This window comes from Medicago sativa, chromosome 2, assembly GCF_051527215.1.
Source record: "Medicago sativa cultivar Bolivia chromosome 2, Bolivia_mono, whole genome shotgun sequence".
NCBI lineage: Eukaryota > Viridiplantae > Streptophyta > Magnoliopsida > Fabales > Fabaceae > Medicago > Medicago sativa.
The window spans coordinates 82,896,625-82,916,352 of record NC_140750.1 but is presented as its reverse complement, the minus strand read 5'-3'; the positions used below and the strand labels follow the sequence as shown (position 1 = coordinate 82,916,352).

The 19,728-nt window shown below is 34.2% G+C and overlaps 2 protein-coding genes and 1 pseudogene across 2 annotated transcripts; all 3 read left to right on the top strand.

The window, feature by feature from the left end:
* The first annotated feature begins 9,301 nt into the window (after positions 1 to 9,301).
* LOC146951575 (uncharacterized) lies at positions 9,302 to 9,715 on the top strand. The gene has a single exon (XM_085748755.1). The coding sequence runs from the start codon at positions 9,302 to 9,304 to the stop codon at positions 9,713 to 9,715; it is 414 nt and encodes a 137-aa protein (XP_085604881.1).
* A 1,662-nt stretch (positions 9,716 to 11,377) lies between these two features.
* On the top strand, positions 11,378 to 13,015 carry LOC146951574 (uncharacterized). Its single transcript, XM_085747585.1, has one exon. The coding sequence runs from the start codon at positions 11,466 to 11,468 to the stop codon at positions 12,987 to 12,989; it is 1,524 nt and encodes a 507-aa protein (XP_085603711.1). The 5' UTR covers positions 11,378 to 11,465; the 3' UTR covers positions 12,990 to 13,015.
* Positions 13,016 to 17,854: 4,839 nt separating this feature from the next.
* LOC146951573 (uncharacterized) lies at positions 17,855 to 19,303 on the top strand (annotated as a pseudogene).
* The last annotated feature ends 425 nt before the right edge of the window (positions 19,304 to 19,728 follow it).

Below are 19,728 nucleotides of genomic sequence, written 5' to 3'. Positions count from 1 at the left end.
AAGAAGAAGGGTTGAAATTCGAAGTAAACCAGAGAGATCATATTCGAAGTGAATCAGAGAGGAAGAAGACGAACAACAACGAAGTACTTACCAGAAGCCTAGAGAGAATCCGAGAAGGTCTTCTTCGTCTTCTCACTCGAATCTTCATTTGAAACCAGGTAAGCATACGAATCCCTCTCATTTTTGTGTTTAAATCATCATCGAAGGTTCACAATCAAAATAAACGGTGAAACAAGATAGATCAACAAGTCCTAAGACTTGTTCATTCGAAAAAAACTGAAAAAGCTTGAAAAGGTTTGAAAATCGAAACCCTAAAACATAGATCTGCCATAAATCACCGTTTATTTTGTAAAATTAGATGTGAATTTGTAATCAGCATGGAAAATGATACAGATTAGGGTTTCGAATTGACGAACGGTGAGAACACCAGTTAAGCCTTGATTTTCGAAGAATATACAAAAAGAGAATGAACGGAATCCGTCGTTCTCATCGGAGAAGACGACGAATCCGTCGTTCCATAAGGTTTACAAGGTGTTCATCACCTTCCTCTTGTCCAACAGCGCCGTTAGGGTTTGTAGGTTAGAGAGAAGGAAGAACGAGAAAATCTGAAAGGAAGAGAGAGAAAGAAGAGTTGAAAATGAAAGGGAACCGGTCCACATGTTTTTATAGGAGCGTAAACCAAACCGGTTCACCTGAACCAGTCTGGTTCACCTCCAAACCGGTCCCTTATCCTTTGTTTCACCATCAGATCAACTCTGTGACACGTGTACGTCCTGGATCTTGTGTTTCCATGCGCCTTACCCTGCTTATGATGTGCCACGCGCCCTCAACCCTTGGATCTAGGGTTTGAGAAGGAGCTGGGTTGATCTAAGGGCTGTAAAGCAGTTTGATCACCCAGATCCAACTCAAACCTTTGGGCTTGGGTCTGTGTTTACTGAATTTCGTTTTCCCTCTTTTTTTTGCTATTTTAACACTGTTTGTTGATGTTTACACCCCTGCATGTTTATTTTTGTGCTATAAAACTCCATGAATTTTTTTATGTGTTCTTGGTATTTTTCTTAACCTTTTTGTGATGTTGTTATGTGTTAAATCTTGATTAAAAAATATGTGGTATTTTCTAGTTAATTGTTTTCTATGCTTGTTAAAATTTGTGAAAGTTTTATATGCTCTTGTGTCTAAAAATCCTTTAAAAATTCTAAAAAATTTCATACACATTTCTTGATAGTTTTGTGATATTTTTGTGATGATTTTTGCATACTAAAACTTGGAAATAATAATGTGATGATTTTCTTGCTACTTTGTGATGTTTTGTATTAAAAAATTTGTGAAAATTTGCTTGGTTCTAGTTCCAATTTCTTGATAAATGTTTGTGACTTATACCATATGATTTTGTGAAGTTTTAGCTACTGTTTGTATGTGTTTCTTGCTGCATGTGAATATGTGTAATTACTTTCTTGTTTTACAAGTCATGTAAATAATGTGTGTATGTGAAAATAAAGTGCTAAGTGTGCCTAAAAGATACATCATAATTCTTGACTTGAATGTGTCCTCATAATTCTCACTTTATTGATTACAATAAAGCCTTTGAAACCTTGTCATGATGTGAGGATTATAGGTCATATACTTGTCTTGATAGTATGGTAAATTTTAGGTGAATTTAGCTACTTTTAGGTTAAAAATTTCATTAACTTTTGCCAAGTTTTTTTTAGTAGTATTTCTTTTGCTTATAATTTTCAAATTCCTATTATTCCTTATGCCACTAACCATTTTGTTTCATGTTTCATACATCATGAGCATTTCATACTTCTTCTCCTCCTTCACTTTATTTCTTGCACTTTAAAATTTTTGCCAAGACTTAGATATGTAAAGACCTAGGTGTTCTTGTACTCTACATTCATGCCATTTTAAATTCTCGCAAGACCATAGAATGTATCTAGGCCAATGATGTAAAGGACAATGGACTCTAATAATGTACACCGACACAAGCACCGACACATGCACACACATCACATAGATATTTTTAGATGTATGGCTAGGATATACATGTGTAGATGTATGTTTAGGATTGAATGTTTAGATGAATGCTTAGGATTTAAACTTAGAAAAATCATTTTCCAAATAAACATGAAAAAATATCACTCAAATAATTTCCTAATAAACTTTGGGATCCAAATTCCCATTGATTTTCCTTTTCTTTTCTTAAATAAAATCTTAATGAATTTTAATCATACTTTGACTTTCATTTTGCAAGATAACTAATTCCACCTCACTTTTTTCTTAAATCTCATGCCTTTAAGGCCTCTCAATCTCCATTCTTCAAATTCTATTTTCAAACTTAAAATCAACCAACAAAAACAAAAACATTTTTTGGAAGAGAACTACGGTGGATTTGATCCCTTAAACAGGTACGTAGGCAAGGAAACAATATTCCTTCAATTCAAATAAAATAAAAATTCTAACATCTTCTTCTCCCCCCAATTCTTCACTTAGCAAACTCTTAGGCGTAAATATCACTTTTAAATAGCATTTAAAAATAAAGAGCGCGCGTAGAAAATAAAGACGGATCCTATAGGATACTATAGTCGTTATGGGTGCCTAACACCTTCCCGTAGCGAAAACAACTCCCGGACCTCGATTCTCAAGGGTTTTGTTTATTTTTTCCCTTCCCAAGAAAAAATGAGATATCAAAGGTTAAAAAGGTTCAAACGTAATCAATGTTTGACACCCGAAAACCAAGATAAAACACTTGTTTAGACCCATATACCATATCAGTGCGGCACCAGTCAAACTATCTTGGAAACAGTGGATGAGGAGCTCATCATTACAGACATATGCCGACATCTTTCTCACGTACATCACCAAATGAAGCTCAGGGCAAGTGTTCCCTTTGTACTTCTCAAAATCAGGGACCTTGAATTTGGGTGGTATCACGACATTGGGAACCAAGAAAAGATCATAAGCATTTTTCCCAAACAGTTCTTTCCTACAAAGAGCTTTCAATTCCAACTGTATTCTGTCAAACTTTTCTTCCAGTTCAGCTATCCGGACGTGTGCAACCACATTTTCTGAGTTCTAGATTGGCCCACGGACCTGCTGAGTAGTATGAATCAAAGGTGGTGAGTAAGTCATAGCAACTTGAGGGATCAAAGGGCCTGATTGAGGGCTAGGCATTGTCTGTTGCACAAAAGGAGCCTGAACCTTAGAGACATCAAGACGGAATACCTCACCAGAACTTAAAGGTGTACTCCAGAGATAACCTTCCAGCATAGCATGTTGAGGAGTACTAGCAAACACTGTTGAAATCGAGGTAGTGGAAGCAACTGTCTGAACTTGAGTGCTGCCGATAGGAAGAGACAATGGATGACTCTGTGCAACCGTCATCAAAGATACTAAGTTCCTCAAAATCTCATTTTCGGCCCGGAGGGTTGTCACCTCTTCACGGAGCTTGTGGTTTTCTTGTTCAAGACGATCCATTCTTATTTGCCCGAGTGTTGTAGATGCGAGTAGACTGATGAATTGACCTTCTATGAAGAAGACACGGTGTGAGACACAGACTATAAACTATGAATGCACATGATGCAAAAATATACAATTTTTTTGAAGGACTTATCGAAGCTAATTTGTAAACATTGTAGAGGAACATGGTTTCGTTTGAAAATTGTAAAGATATCGCAATCGGTTCCTTTTTCAAGAAGTAAGAACGACACCAAGGACAAAGTTCATTAACAAAAGCAAAAGCTTAGTTTGTATTGGTGTTCATTCTTACAAGGTCCATACCTTGATGTTTACAAAAAAACTTGGCTAAGTCCTTCAACATTTTTAATGGATGAAAAAAGGTTTATGGATGAATGCATGCATGCATGATTACGCTAGAATACATAGAATACATGATGAGGTTTAAGTTCCACAAAGTTGGAGTTTAGGGGTCATAATGCCAATTGGTAAGGACTATGGTTTCGATTAACTCCTAGACCAATAGTTCGTAAGGAAGTCTAGTTTGAGAGTAGTATCGCGTGACGACCAAAGTCAAGACTACTCTTGGTTTAGTCTCCGCACTACGTCCTAATGAAAGGCCAAGATGGGTTAAGGGTGATCTAAAGGTCCTCAACGCTTGATGGATTTCAAAAATAACAACGCCAATCACGACTACTCATGGTGACGTAATGTTACTCTTGAACCCACGTTGAGTGGAGTTATATCACATGCACACATATCCCAGGACTACTCCTGGTATGGCACTATGATCGTACTCCGTCCTATCTTATGTTTCACTCAAGTACAGGTGTAGGAATTATTTTCTCACCCCTCACGTAACAAGGTAAAAATATTTACAAAGTATAAACAAATAATAAAGCACAAAAATAAAGGAAGAAAGGTGGGTTTAACCCGCGTAGGATCCCCTGTAAAGTCGCCAATTTGTAGACCTTGATTTTCGAGTGTCAATCCATTAATTGGTTTTGAACCTTCAATCGTTTGGACTTCTCGATTTTATTCTTGGGAAGGGAAAAATGAGATTAAAACCCTTTTTTGGATCTGGGGGTTGGTTACGATTGGGGGAAGGTGTTAGGCACCCGCATCGTCCACGGTACTCCGTGGTAACCTCTTACCTACTTTATCTTTGTACTAAATTCATTTATTTATTTGAAAAAAAATGCCTAAAGAATTCTAAGTGAAAGAATGGAGGGAGAAGAAGGATGATTTTTGTTGTTTTTTATTTGATTGATTTGGAAGGAATAAACCCTTGCCTACGTACCCTTAAAAGGGATCAAAACCACCGTAGTTCATTCTCAAAAATATATTTTTTGTGGGTTAGGTTGATTTTAATTTGTTTTTGAAAATGGTTTTTGAGAAGGATTGCGAGACCTCAAGGTATAGAAGAATAAAATGGGAGTGAGGTTGTTTCATTTTATTTAAGAAATTTAGTCTAAGTTCATTTAAGGTTCATTAGAAATTTGATTAAGAAAATAAAGGAAAAAATCTCTTGGATTTGGATCCAAGGTTTATTAAGAAAATAATTTGACTTTTTGCTTATTTGATTTTTGAGATAAAAAGATTTTTTCTAATCTAACGGTAACTATCATAACGATGCGAAAAATAAAGCGAACGTAAAGCGATAAATAAAGTGATGTAGTGTTGGTGCTTGTGTCGGTGTGTGCAATTACTACGCTATTACATTCCTTCCTAGATGCATTCTAAGGCAAGAAATAAAATGCGAAAAAATAAATCACATCAATTACCTAGAATACACACTAAAATAATGGAATTTAAGTAAATTGCAAGAATAAAAATGCATGAGATGATACTAGAAGCAAAGCAAGCATAATAAGATGATGAGGAATTTAAAAGCATTGCATGGATTATAAAAAAGAAGGCATGATGTTGAAATATTAAAGCAAGACACAAAATGAAATTTAAAGCAAAAATAAAATAAAAAAGCCATGGAGATTAAATCATAAAAAACTTGGAACAAAAACACAAAAAAATGAGTTAAGTATGCGTGAGTTAAAAACGGAATAATAAAGCACACAATAAAAAAACAGTATGTAAATGATTAAATCAAAGTATGAAATTTTGAAGAGTTGAAGAAAATAAAATTTAAGTGACCAGAGGTGTAAAACACGGAAACAGTGGTGAAATAAGTAAGACAGTAAAGCCCTTAGCATAAACTTGGGCCCAGACATAAAAATCCAGGCCGGTTCGGGTCACAAAATCACTGGATGGGTCGAACCAGACCAAAAGAGGCGGGTCACTACTTGGCTCAGGCAGGATCGATTTAGACCATCAAATGAATCAAAGGGTCCAGATCTGATTCCATAAGAAATCATCACAGCCAACGAATCAATCATCAAAGAGTTCTTAAAACAGCAGTACACAGTGCACCATAGAGAAACACACACATAGGATTTAAAAAGAGATCAAGCAGTAGCCATCAGATCCTGGAACTATCCAGATCTGATGGCTTAGATCACGATAGAGCATGGAAAGCAGGCATACACACATACATGGGATTATTCAAACAAAAATCAATATAAAATCAAACTCAACAAAAAAACCATATAACTCCACACACTTCTCTCTCTCTAAGTCGTTTCTAGAGAGATAGAGTCTGAAACCAGACTCGTCTTCTCCGTTTAAGCCAAAAACGCCGGCGCAGTGGCCGACCACCCTAAGGTGGCGGCGCCGCCGTCGGCAACCACTAAAATTGCTCCGACTTCAAATCTAAATACAGTTTTCAAAATCCTTTTCTCTCCTCTTCTCATTTCTGAAAGAAAATTTTAAAAACAATAACCAAATCGGACTAGATCTAAGAACAAAGATACGAACAAACTTCAACACTTACCTTCTGGATCGGTCGATAGAAAGCACTTCGTTCCTCTTTCACGTTTCGGACTCGATCTGCTCCTTTCTTCTCTGATTCCGATTTTGTACAGCACAGACTCCTTCTCTCTGTATCCGCGAATACGACTTCTTCTCTTTCACTGATTCTGTTCTGAGCTTGTTGTTGAAATCAGATTAGTTGTGTATTGAGGTGGTTGCGATTCAGAAATTGCTTGTTGTTGTTACTGCTGGTGTGAAACTTGTGAGTGTGAGACTCGATTTAAATACTTGTGTGTTATGAATCCGATTCAAGTTGCTGCTAGGTTGTTTACGGTGATGGTAAAGGTCGTTGGTGAATTTGATTCGAAGGAAAAAGAAGGAAAGATGGTTACGTGATGGTTTTATGATACTCGTGAGTTTAGATTTGTGTTTGGAGTTTCTTGATGATTGTGGAAAATGTTTTTGAAATTCATGTGTTCTTCATTTTTCTGGAAAAAGGTTTGAATATTCTTGAGGCTTTTGTGTTTGATCCGAAAAAGTAAATGAGATGGAGAAATTAGGGTTTAATTTTGTGCGGCTGTGTCAGTCTGTCCACAGTGACTGCAATTAATGATGTATTTATACTGTGTAAAAATAGGGTTTGCAGGTATTCTGATGATGTGTCTGTCTCTGATTGGACCACTTGTACCCTTGCTGAAGGCTGGATCATACTTGAATAAATTTGGACCATGGACTAAAAAGGACATATAAGAAAAATAGAACAAAAACACTTCTAAAAGGAAACTAAAAAACGTGACATTAAGGGTAAATAATACTAATAAAAATGGAATCAAATAAATAAAATAAAAAGGAAACTAATTAAAGAGAAATTAAAAATAATGAAGCTAAGATAAATGAATTAATAAAAATGTAAAACTGTAGGTAACCAAATAATGAGGTATTTTAAAATACCTCTCTGCCGAAATTTCGTCTAAAACGACGAAGTTCCTCGGCCAAAAAAATGACTAAAATTTGTAAAAAAAAATGGTCAAAAATTGGGGTATGACAATGGACTTTACCAAAAAATAATAATACCAAATATATGTTATAAATGGTATATAGTCATAAATGACGTAGTTTATAAGAAATCGTAAAATCGCAATCAAAATCGATGGATTTTGCCTATTTAAGAATTCTATTATGGATTTAGGTCGTTGAAGGTGAAGAAAGTCGCAAAATCTTGGATTTTAGGATTTAAGTCGGGATTTTGACAACAATGCAATTGACACTTATAAAATTGTGGTGTTCCATCTAAAGACTAACGAGGTGAAAGTTTTGAGTTTTGGTGATAATGTTCGGAGAAATATTGAATGTTTACCCATGGTTCCTAATTATCGTGCCCCAAAATTCTATGAACATATTGGTATCAAACATGGTGTGTATGTGTGTGGGACTCTTAACTGGTTGGCCATTCAAAATAAGTTCCAATATGACTATCAAATTGATTGGAAACTTATTACTCTTAACCAGTTTATGATCATCTCACTTGATTTGAGTACCGAGACATACCGTCAGTTGATGGCCCCTCAGGGTTTTGATATAGTTCCATGTGTTCAGCCAACTCTTTCTGTGTTGATGGACTCCTTGTGTTTTTATCATGATTTACATGGAACCGGTTTTATTATATGGCAGATGAAGGAATTTGGAGTTGAAGAGTCTTGGACTCAGTTTCTTAAAATTAGTTTCCAAAGATGACAGCAAACTACCAAAGTTGAAGTCATGTTGAGTTTATAATGTTGAGATAATATAAAGAATGGTTAACCACAATTAGTTTCCATAAACATTTGTGAGTTTATAATGTTTTTTGTTGTTGTTTCAATTGTAGGATTATAAGGTTGTTTTAAATTTTTAATGGCAAATTGCACTAACCTCTCTTGAGGTCTCCTTAAATAACACTTTCACCCCTTCTAGTTTTAATAAAACACTCACCTTCCTTATACATTAACGGTGTTTGCCTCATCACTGAAATTGCATCATTTAGACATTACTCCTATGACATACAAGAAATTTAGTGCGAAATATTATGTCTCTTACTTCATTAATCCAAAAAAGCAAATATTATATAAAGAACAACTGAACATGATTCATATTATTCTGTGAAAATGATAAATTGGTTAAGAGCTTGGATAACAAAGCAATAATTATATTTGTGATTTGAACAATAAGATAGAAGATTAAAGCAGCACTTGCACACCATTCAATTAGCTCAACAAATTGAAATTATCATTTTCCTTAAATCAAGTTTCAACCACCAAATTTATTTATGTAAAAATTAGGTATATTCAAACACAGAAAACTAGAAAAAATTACTGCTTTTTTTTTTAGAGCAAGTTGTGGAGAAAGGGGAAATGAGTGAGACAAAAATTCAGCAACGGGAGAGCAATTGAGAAATCATATAGCTTATTGTCAAATAGTTTTGTAGAAATCAAGTTTCTTTTAACAGAGAAGTAACAATGTTATCATTCAAGGGAAGTTTGTGTAAGTTTGTTAAATAAATAAGGGAGGTTAGTGTAAGTTTTTAACTAGAGCGGATGTGAGTGTTATTTACAGAAAACTTAAGAGATGTGAGTGTAATTTTCTTTTGTTTTATTCATAAACTTCTATAAGTTTGAAACTAATACAAATTAGATCATTATCTTTATTTATTTTTGACCCACCAAGTGTTACAATTGATTGATGTTGGCCTCCAAATTTCAATTGATGAATTTTGACCCCTTAAGTTTACTCATCTTTTGCATTTGCCAGTCCCGTGCATATTTTGAGCAATTTTTACGAAAAACACTTACATGACTAATTTTAATGATGTGGCAAGTCCATGTGTTCGCCAACATAAAAAATCTGTTTTTATTTTTATTTTTTAAAAAAAAGAAGAAGAAAATCACATGAGGCTCCACCCCACCCATTAAGAAGAAAATCACGTGCGGTGGGTAATGGGAAGTTAACTATGTTTTGGTCGGATGTTTGGGTTGGTGGAGTGGCGTTTAGGAAAAGGTTTAGCAGATTGTTTGATTTATCGTTGTTTAAGGAGGTGTTTGTGTTTGATATGTGTCAGTTAGGATGGGGGGAGGAAGGTGAGGCTTGGAAATGGAGGCGGGGGTTGTTTGTGTGGGAGGAGGAGCTGGTGGGGGAACTCTATTTATTACTTCAAAATGTGAATTTGCAGGTTGATAAGGAGGACATGTGGCTTTGGAACATGGAATCGAGCAATGATTTCACTGGTTGGAGTGCTTATAAAATCCTAACTCATCATCATCATATTGACACTTCGGTTTCTACAAGGGTTTTTTGGCATAAGGATATTCCTTTGAAGGTTGTTCTTTTCGCTTGGCGTCTGTTCCGTGATAGGTTTGCCGACTAAGGATAATTTGTATCGTCGTGGAGTTATAGCTTCTGAGGCTAGATTGTGCATTGGTGGCTATGGCTCGATAGAATCTTCTTCTCATTTATTTTTACACTGTAATATTTTTGGGGAGGTTTGGCACATTATTCATCGATGGTTGGGTGTCGGTTCGGTTCTCCCAAGGGTGCTTGCAGATTATCTCAATCAATTTTGTTTTGTTGGTGGCAATTGTTCGAAGGTGCGGCAATCTATTATGCATCTGATTTGGTATGCTATTGCGTGGGAAATATGGAAAGAAAGAAATAACAGGTTATTCAATTGTAAACATGGCTCGACATATCAGATTGTTGACAAGATTAAGTCTCTTTCTTTTTTTGTGGTTTGAGGACGAAAATTCATAATCTCTCTTTCAACTACCATGGTTGGTGGCTTAGTTCGTTCACTGTGTTGGACATAGGCTAATGTTATTTCTTCCTATGTTTATTAGTTTTTGTTGTTTTGTTTCCCACTCTTTGTAAATATGTCTGTGACTCTGGTTCTTTTCCTGTTACACGTTGTGCTAGGAAGAACTTTTTGATTGAGTAATATATCCTATTTTATCCTCTTAAAAAAAATGTTACAATGCTCAATATCGTTTGACTCGATACATATTTTTTAAATTTGTCTGTTGGATTGTAAGTTTATATCATATAGATTAAAAATTCTATAGATTATTCATGAAATTTTACAAAGATCTGATATCATTTGATATGTTATTGAGATACATAAAGATTAATTGTTTGTGCACCTTTAACACCGTTAATCTTGATGTATCTTAATAGCATATCAAATGATTTTATATTTTCATAAAGATTTACAAGAATGATCTATATGATATAAACTTACAATTCAACGATCAAATTTTAAAAATTTCTATCAAGTTAAACGATAGTATTAATTTGATCTATTCTCTTTAAATAATATTATAAATCTATATGATATAAACTTACAATTCAACGATCAAATTTTAAAAATTTCTATCAAGTTAAACGATAGTATTAATTTGATCTATTCTCTTTAAATAATATTATAAAAAAGATAAAATAGTAAATAGAATATTTTAAATGAATGGTAAAAACGGCAAAAAAATAAATAAATGCACCCTAAATAAATGTATTTCCTTTAATGTGATGAAGATAGATAAGGGGTAGTTCCTATTTTTTTTTGGAATTTTATAACATATATAATTTAAATAACATTATCCAAAGGATAAAATAGTACATGAAATCCAACCTAAATAACACTCTCTTATTCGTTTTTTTGAGAGGAGATTTATTCTCTTTATATGTTACACCGACATAGAAAAATAATGAATTACTAATTTTGAACCAAATCAAATACAGTGATTGTAACAAAATAAAAAAAAAATCAAAATATAATCCTCCACCAAATCTAAAGATTTATATTTTGTCAAAAATAAGCTAATATCTCGGTACAAGTCCGTTTTTTCTGTTATGAAACTGAAACAAACTAAACTATGCTTCTTTAAATCCTGTGCAGTACACTCTTCTGTAAATCCCTTAAGATTTTGTTACACAGTTCATATATTTAACGCTTCACTCTCATTCAGTTCAACAACTTCAACATTCACAACCTCCAACAAACATACAATCAAAGTCTACGTCTTCTCTGTTTCGAAAACAGGTTTGATTTTCTCATCCTTCGTATGATCTTGTTTTATTATTATTATTATTATTATTATTCAGTTTAAGTATGAATGCATGCATGAATGCACATGTTTGTTTGTGTTTTGTGTTATAGGTACTTTTCTGTTATAATGGCTATGAATTCAAATGCTGATGCTGTTTTATTTGATCATCATGAGAATGAGGTTTTGGGGAATAACTCTATAGTAAGGTCTTATATTAGCGTTGGTGTCTCTTTTTCTGAAACCCTAATCCCTGATGTTGGAGGAACCAATGGCACATCAGGTTTTAATGTTGTTGATGGAGGGTGTGATGGGAAAGTAGGAAAATTTTCATGTCGGTTGGTGAAGAATGAAGATGAGGCTAAAAACGTTGCTTTGGCGAATTTTAGCGCAGTTGTGGAGGATGGCGGTGTTTTAAAAGCTGCTGATGGTTTTGTTGTTACTAAAGATTATTCCGATGATTCTCGTGTCTCAGATGGAATTCCATATGTGGAAGGCATGGATGTTAAAGCAGAAGAGTCATTGAAACAGCCAGCCTTTCTGTCAGATGCAAAACTAAATGTGATTCAAGACCATACCACAGAACTCAGTATTGCTGGAGAAGTGTTTTCCGATGTTAATTACCATGTATCTGATTTAGTTTGGGGAAAGGTTAGGGGACATTCTTGGTGGCCTGGTCAGATATATGATCCCTCAGTTGCATCAGTGAAGGCGAAGAGGCACCGTAAGGGAAACTGGTACCTCACAGCATATTTTGGTGATCAAACATTTGCTTGGAATGATGTGTCAATGATAAAGCCATTTCATAAACATTTCTCCCAAATGGAGAAACAGAGCGATTTGGAAAATTTCCGCCATGCTGTTGATTGTGCTTTAGAAGAGGCCTCAAGGCGTGTTGAGTTTGGCCTGTCTTGTCCTTGTATGCCCGGAGAAGCGTCTCCTAAGCTGAAGACCAAATTAACTGCTAAGGTTGCGACATCTTTTGAACCGACGGAACTTGTCAATTTTGTTAAATCATTAGCTCAGTCGTCAGTTACAGAATTTGATAGACTCAAGTTTGTAAGTGCTCGTGCCCAATTGACGGCTTTCTATCGCTCCAAAGGCTATTATCAACTGACTGAATTTGGAATAATTGATCGGTTGAATGAGAATGATATGGAAATTCTGCCTTCAATAGAGAAACAGCAGTGTGACGAACAAAGTAATGAGCAAGTTTTGATAAAAACCTATGAAGGATTTTCACAGAAGTCTCAGCACATCTCTCAGAATACTAAGCTGACTAGCAAAAAGAAGAAACATTTGTCAGAGAAGAACTCCTGGACTCTAAAGGGCGAATGTACGCCAGAAAAGAAGGCTGGTGATAATTCAATTTCACGGCGTGGCAGGAAACGGAAGGCAGCTCATGATACTACTTTCGAATATTTCCACCATTCCCGAGTTGCTGATGATAATTCAACTTCAAAGTATGGCAGGAAAGGGAAGGAAGCTTATGATACTTTTGATGTAACATCTACAAAAGCTGCTGTTACGTCTTCTATGTCAACACCACAACCAGTGGAGCTTTCCTATGATTCTTATTGGACTGATAGATATTTTCTTATTTGATCGATGCCTTCAATATTAGTGGTCAGTTTATGTGAATATTCAATTGAGAGACGTAGTTTAGTATTTTGTTGAGTCATTAATTTGGCTAGCATGCTATACATAAAAGGATGAGATTTTGTTTATATTGCTGGTGTGTTGCAATAGATAAAATGGTTTGATGAGTTTCTTATATTTAATAAGTTATAAATCTTTATTTATAATTTTAATCTAAATCAAAATTTCATATAAAACGTCGTTTATATTAGCGCAAAAAATACCACTTAATCAAATGATAGCGAATCGTTATGATTCAACAATCATTGTTGGACTATTATTTTTTTTTGGCAGGAGGACTATTGTTTTACTTATAGGCTATTTTGTTTTTGCTAATTTAACTTATTGGCAACTGTTCCGATCTAGGTCAAGACCCAAATCTTGATTGGATCTGGGTGTACCAATTGTAGTTGGCTCAGAAAGACCACCCGTAGACTAGGCCGTTCCGATAAAATCATAGGTCATGTTCAAATATTAAAAACGGTCCTCCAATTAAAAAACAAGATTTTTTAAAAGCAATAGTAATCATCTATTTAAGTTGTAAATAACATAAAAAATAGTCATTCTTATAAATTAAGTAAAAGTAAGTTTGTATGGGAGGAACTAACTAACTTGTGTTGAACTTCACTAACCACTAATTATTTTAATATTAAAAATTGGGTTCAAATTAGAAAGAAACGCCAAAAACTTAAAAAGAATCATCACTTTGTTTAGTGCAAAATGGATCTTAAGTATATTGGTTGTTCTTGCTTAAAAAAGTGTCTTTGCTCTCTAAATAGTGACAAACTAGTACTAATATCGGGAAAAGTAGTAGCAAATTAGTACTAGCATGCATGATTAAACGTAAAACAATAGGAGAAAATACTAAATGTTTGAGATTTAATTTGTGCTGTTAATGGAAACAAATGACAAAAAAAATCAAAGTATATAGTAGTTTTCTACATTCATAGATAAATCTGAAATGTAGAAAAAAAATTATAATGGCCTAATAGTTGTGAATGTAATTGAGACTTTTATATTTGGTTCAAATTCACACAAATGCTCGGGACTGGACCTCAAGACCAAAGACCCAAATGCATTCTATTTTACGACCAAACCTTTACAAAGGATCTATTGATTTTTTATATTTTATTATATATACTTAACAATTTTGGATGCTATATTAAAAATAAATAAATAAATAAATTGAGGCTCCTAAAATTGTGAGGCCCGACACCATAGCTCACCTTGAGCTTGCCAAGGGTCGGGCCTGCCTGTAGGCATCCTCTGGTTTGCACCTGTGAGGCCATGTGAGCCATTCAGACTGAATCCAACGATTTCTTCTCATAATCTACTCACAATTGTCCCTTGACAACAGTTGAGTAAATGTTCAAGGACAAAAACCCTAAACCCACTCTATCAATGCTCTTATGACATTGGTCCGGGTAAACATATATTTTAATCTAGATTATCTCACATATCCATGACACTTACTGATTTGAGCGTTAACATGTCTCTACAAGTACCATCCCCTCTGTTGGGGAAGAAGATTGATGAAGAAAGTCCTACCCTCAAAAGTCATTTAACACCACCATCTAGAATTTTAAACTAAATTGTTAGAGGATGCGAGTTTTTGTCATGAGATTTTGTACAAATCATAGCTCAGCATATAAAGAATATACTCCCTCCGTCCCATTTTAAATGACCTAATTTAAAAATTTGTACTGGTCACAATACATGCTTTGATCCTTTTTTTTTACTAGTATATAAAGACAAAATATAACATATAAGATATTGTTGGATTTGTCTTGATGAATATTTTTAAAATATCAAATTTTCATAATTTTTTCTAATAGATTATTAAAGATATTTAAGTTTAAAATTGTGTATTGACATACGTGTGACAGAGTCAACTAGATCACATATAATATGGGACGTAGGGAATAACTATTTTTTTTCAAAGTATCAAAGAATAGAACTATTTTTTCGAAAATGTTAAATGAAATAATTAACATAAACATTTTTTTAACAAAAATAATTAATTTAAATGTTTGAAAGTGTTTTTGTAATCCTCAAGTTTTGCAAAAATATTTTGAAACGTATCAGAATTATTTTGGTGCATAATCTAAAATATTTTGGTGTGCTTGATCTGCAATATTTTGGTAATTGAGATATTTTGGTGCCCAATCTAAGATATTTTGATACTTAATAAAAGATATTTTGGTACTAGATTTAATATGTGAGTTACTTGTTCTCAAAGCTTCTTATAAATTAGATGTGAATTTTCTTTATAATTAGAGAGATAATATTTTGGTGTTTGATCTAAAATATTTTGGCATCCAATCTGAGATATTTTAGCACTCAATAAAAAATAGTTTTGTATCAGATTTAATAGGTGAGTTACTTGTTCTCAAAGCTTCTCACAAATTAGATGTGTATTTTCTTTATAAATAGAGAGATAATATTTTGGTGTTTGATCTAAAATATTTTGGTATCAATATGAGATATTTTAGTACTTAATAAAAAATATTTTTATATGAGATCTAATATATAAGTTACTTCTAAAAATTTCTCATAAATAGAGAGCTCACACTCTTCATCCAAACCAAAGAATTCAATTCAGTTATTGAGAATTTTTTTTTTCTCTCTTCTCCCTGTTATCGATTCGTTTCTTAGCCACTTCTCCCATAAATTCCGAGCCAGTGCTGTCAATTTTGTTAAATCATTAGCTCAGTCGTCAAGTTTGTAAGTGCTCGAAAGGATATTCTCAACTGCCTGAGTTTGCAATGCTTTATCGGTTGCATGAGAATGATACAAAGGAGAAACAGCAGTGCGGTGATCAAATTAATGAGCAAGTTTTGATGAAAACCTATGACGGAGGATTTTCACAAAAGCCCCAGCACATGATGATCACTCGGAAGACAAAGCTGACCAGCAAAAAGAAGAAACATTATTTTTCAGATTTAATGTCAGATAATAAGAACTCCTGCTGGAATCTAAAGGGAGAAAAGAAGGATGGTGATGATAATTCAATTTCACTGCGTGGCAGCTGGAAACGGAAGGCAGCTCATGATACTACTTTCGAATATTTCCATCATTCCCGAATTGCTGATGATAGGAAAGGGAAGGCAGCTTATGATTCTTCAGATGTAACCTCTTATATGTCAACACCAACACCAGTGGAGCTTTGCTATGATTCTTATTGGACTGATAGATATTTTCTTATTTGATCGATGCCTTCACAATTAGTGGTCAGTTATTAATTTGGCTAGCATGCATACTAACTTCAAACCACATTGTTCGATTCTTAAATATATATTTGTTTTGGTTGTACCTATAGGCTTCCTCCATATAGAATATGTTTCATGATTTATCTAAACTTCTGTCCTAATAGAATTTGAACTATTTTTTGTCATGTTTTGATAGATAGATTCAATCGCCGTTTGTTGGTCTATTGTTTTTGTGAATTTATTGGCTATTAGTTATTAATGAAATATACCAAAATATATTTTAAATGATAAATATTAATTTATTTTAGTAATATTTTTTATTAAATCAAATAGTTTTTATTTTGAATTTATATCAAAGTTTTTTTTTTTGCTGAGAGGATGTTTATAAAAAAAGTTATAGCACAAGTAGATAATACATAATATGTGTAAAATGTTGAAAATCTTGAAATACTTTGTTTGATTCCTACTCATTGAAAAATAAGAGATAACTACAAATATAATGTTTCCTTTTGTCAAAAAGCAGATATAAAGTTTCAGTTTGAAAGAAGTTAATTAGAAACTAAGATAAATGCAGTTGCAAATAAATTTCAACTGGTTTTTCAATAGATCTAATCTAATCCTAAAATTCTAGTTGCATTCTTTTTTGAAGGTATAATTCGAGTTGAGTTGGAAGAGAGCAAAGCTCTTTTTAGCATCTATTTTTCATCCGCAAATTCTTATCAAAGACCTTAATTAGCTAGCTATATAATTTGGACCATACAATATATATCACCCATTTGTTGAAAATGAGATAAAATAAAATAGTTGTTAAATATGCTTGAATCTCATCTCAAAATTAGCTAGCTCAAATGATGAACATACTCAAACATATACACTCAACAATCCAGAAATCTGAGCAATGTGGACAAATAACAAACTACAAACAACTTCAAAACCAACTTCAACACCCACACTCACGCTTAGCATGGGTCGAGATTGGATCACATCCCAAAAGTCAGCTCAAAGGATGAGTATTGGTGTTGTGGTGAGAGATATCGAAGGTGTTGTCATTTCTGCTAGTTGCTGGCAAGTCTTTTTATTACCAAATTCAGAGGTAGCATATAAGCTTTTGTACACATGATCGGACTTCAAACCAAGGACCAAAAGTGTTGACGGAAAATTTTTAAGAGACAGTCGAAGAAATTTTTTAGGAGACTAGAACGAAAAAGTTTTAATATTTATGGGGAGAAAAAATATATTTAACCCATAATATATTTATAAATAATAATGAATTACTAATTCTGAATCAGATATAGAGACAAGTTCTGATAAAACAAATTAATATAATCTTCATATTTACGACATCAATAATAATAAGTGAATTGATACCAAGAAAGCACCAAGATTTATATTCAAAGAAAGAACGTAACAAGATTTTCTCAACAACAAAAAAAGTAACCATTCTTCAAACAACCCAACTCAACTCAAACAAACAACAAAGTCTCTATCTTTGTTTCAAAAACAGGCTAGAATTTCTCATCCTTCATATTATCTGTTATATTATTGTAAAGGTTTCAAATATGAATGCATGAATGCATGCACATGTTTGTTTGTGTTCTGTGTTATATGTGGTTTTCTGTTATAATGGCTATGAATTCAAACGCTGATGCTGTTTTATTTGATCATCATGAGAATGAGGCTTTGGGGTTTAACTCTATAATAAGGTCTCTAATGTTAACGTTGGTCTCTCTTGTTCTGAAACCCTAATCTGTGATGTTGAAAGAACTAGTTGTTCAAGAATGTTTGATGTTTATGATGGAGGGTGTGGTGGGAAAGTAGGAAAATTTTCATGTGGGTTGATGAAGATTGAAGATGAGAAAAGTGTGATTCAATGTTCTGATAGAGGTGCAGAGTCTGATCAAGGGTTAGTTTTTGAATTGAATGATGGTGTTCAGATTGAACAGGAGTGTCAGAATGTAGGGAAAATTGCATTGAGTAATGAGGTTCAACGAGTTGAAGATGATGTGACTGAGCACAAGCACGAGAACGATGTTGCTTTGGCGAATTTTAGTGCAGTTGTGGAGGATGACGGTGTTACTAAAGATGATTCTGAAGATTCTCGTGTCTCAGATGTTGCAACCTACCAATTACAGGATGGAATTCGATATGTGGAAGGCATTGATGTCAAAGCAGAAGAGTCTTTGATACAGTCAAGCTTTCTGTCAGATGCACAACTAAATGTGATTCAAGACCAAACCACAAACATCAGTATTTTTGGAGCAGGTATTCCGAATAATATTCAATATGATTGCCAAGGTTTTGATCTTAATTCAAACAAAAACACACAAGAGGATAGGGTGCCTTGGGAATCAATGTTTTCCGATGTTAATTACCGTGTATCTGATTTAGTCTGGGGAAAGGTTAGGGGACATTCTTGGTGGCCTGGTCAGATATATGATCCCTCAGTTGCATCAGTGAAGGCAAAGAGGCGCCGTAAGGGAAACTGTTACCTGATAGCATATTTTGGTGATCAAACATTTGCTTGGAATGATGTGTCAATGATAAAGCCATTTCATAAACGTTTCTCCCAAATGGAGAAACAGAGCGATTTGAAACAATTCCGCCATGCTGTTGATTGTGCTTTAGAAGAGGCCTCAAGGCGCGTTGAGTTTGGCCTGTCTTGTCCTTGTATGCTCGGACAAGCGCTTCCTAAGCTGAACACAAAGTTAAATGCTAATGATGCGACATCTTTTGAACATGGAACTTGTCAATTTTGTTAAATCATTAGCTCAGTCCTCACTTACTGAATTTGATAGACTCGAGTTTGTAAGTGCTTTTGCCCAATTGTCGGCCTTCTATCGCTCAAAAGGTTGTTCTCAACTGCCTGAGTTTGCAATGCTTGATCGGTTGATTGAGAATGATATGGAAATTCTACCTGAAAGGGAGAAACACCAGTGCAATGATCAAATTAATGACCAAGTTTTGATGAAAACCTATGACGGATTTTCACAGAAGTCCGAACACATCGCTTGGAATACGAAGCAGACCGGAATGTTAAGAGTATTGTTTAGGCTTGTTATATTCTGCTACTGAAGCTTTACTCAGTTTACACTTAGTTTAGCATTAGCCTGTAAGTCAGTGACATGTGTCACTTACTCATTACACTTGTCACTTACTCTTTGCACTTGCATGTGCCTATAAATACTTGTAATCACTGTTATTCATGAATAATGAGAATTCACAATTTTCCCTTTCTTCTCTCTTTTCTCTTCTCTCTCTCCTCTAACTGAATATAGTTACAACCTTCTTCAAGGTTTAACCATGGCGGTTTCAACTTCTATTATGGTATCATAGAGCATTTTTTTTCTCGATCCAGATCCATAGTTTCTGCTTCGTCTTCGTAGATCCATGGCTTCCGCTTCGTCTTCGTCTTCCTCACCTACGAACAACACTGCAACTCCGATGAACACAAATGGAGCTCCACGCGTCACTGCGGCAACTTCGCGAACCTTCAAACA

Coding starts and splice junctions, on each gene's coding strand:
- LOC146951574 (XM_085747585.1), top strand. CDS start 11,466: ATGCACATGTTTGTTTGTGTTTTGTGTTATAGGTACTTTTCTGTTATA.
- LOC146951575 (XM_085748755.1), top strand. CDS start 9,302: ATGTTTTGGTCGGATGTTTGGGTTGGTGGAGTGGCGTTTAGGAAAAGG.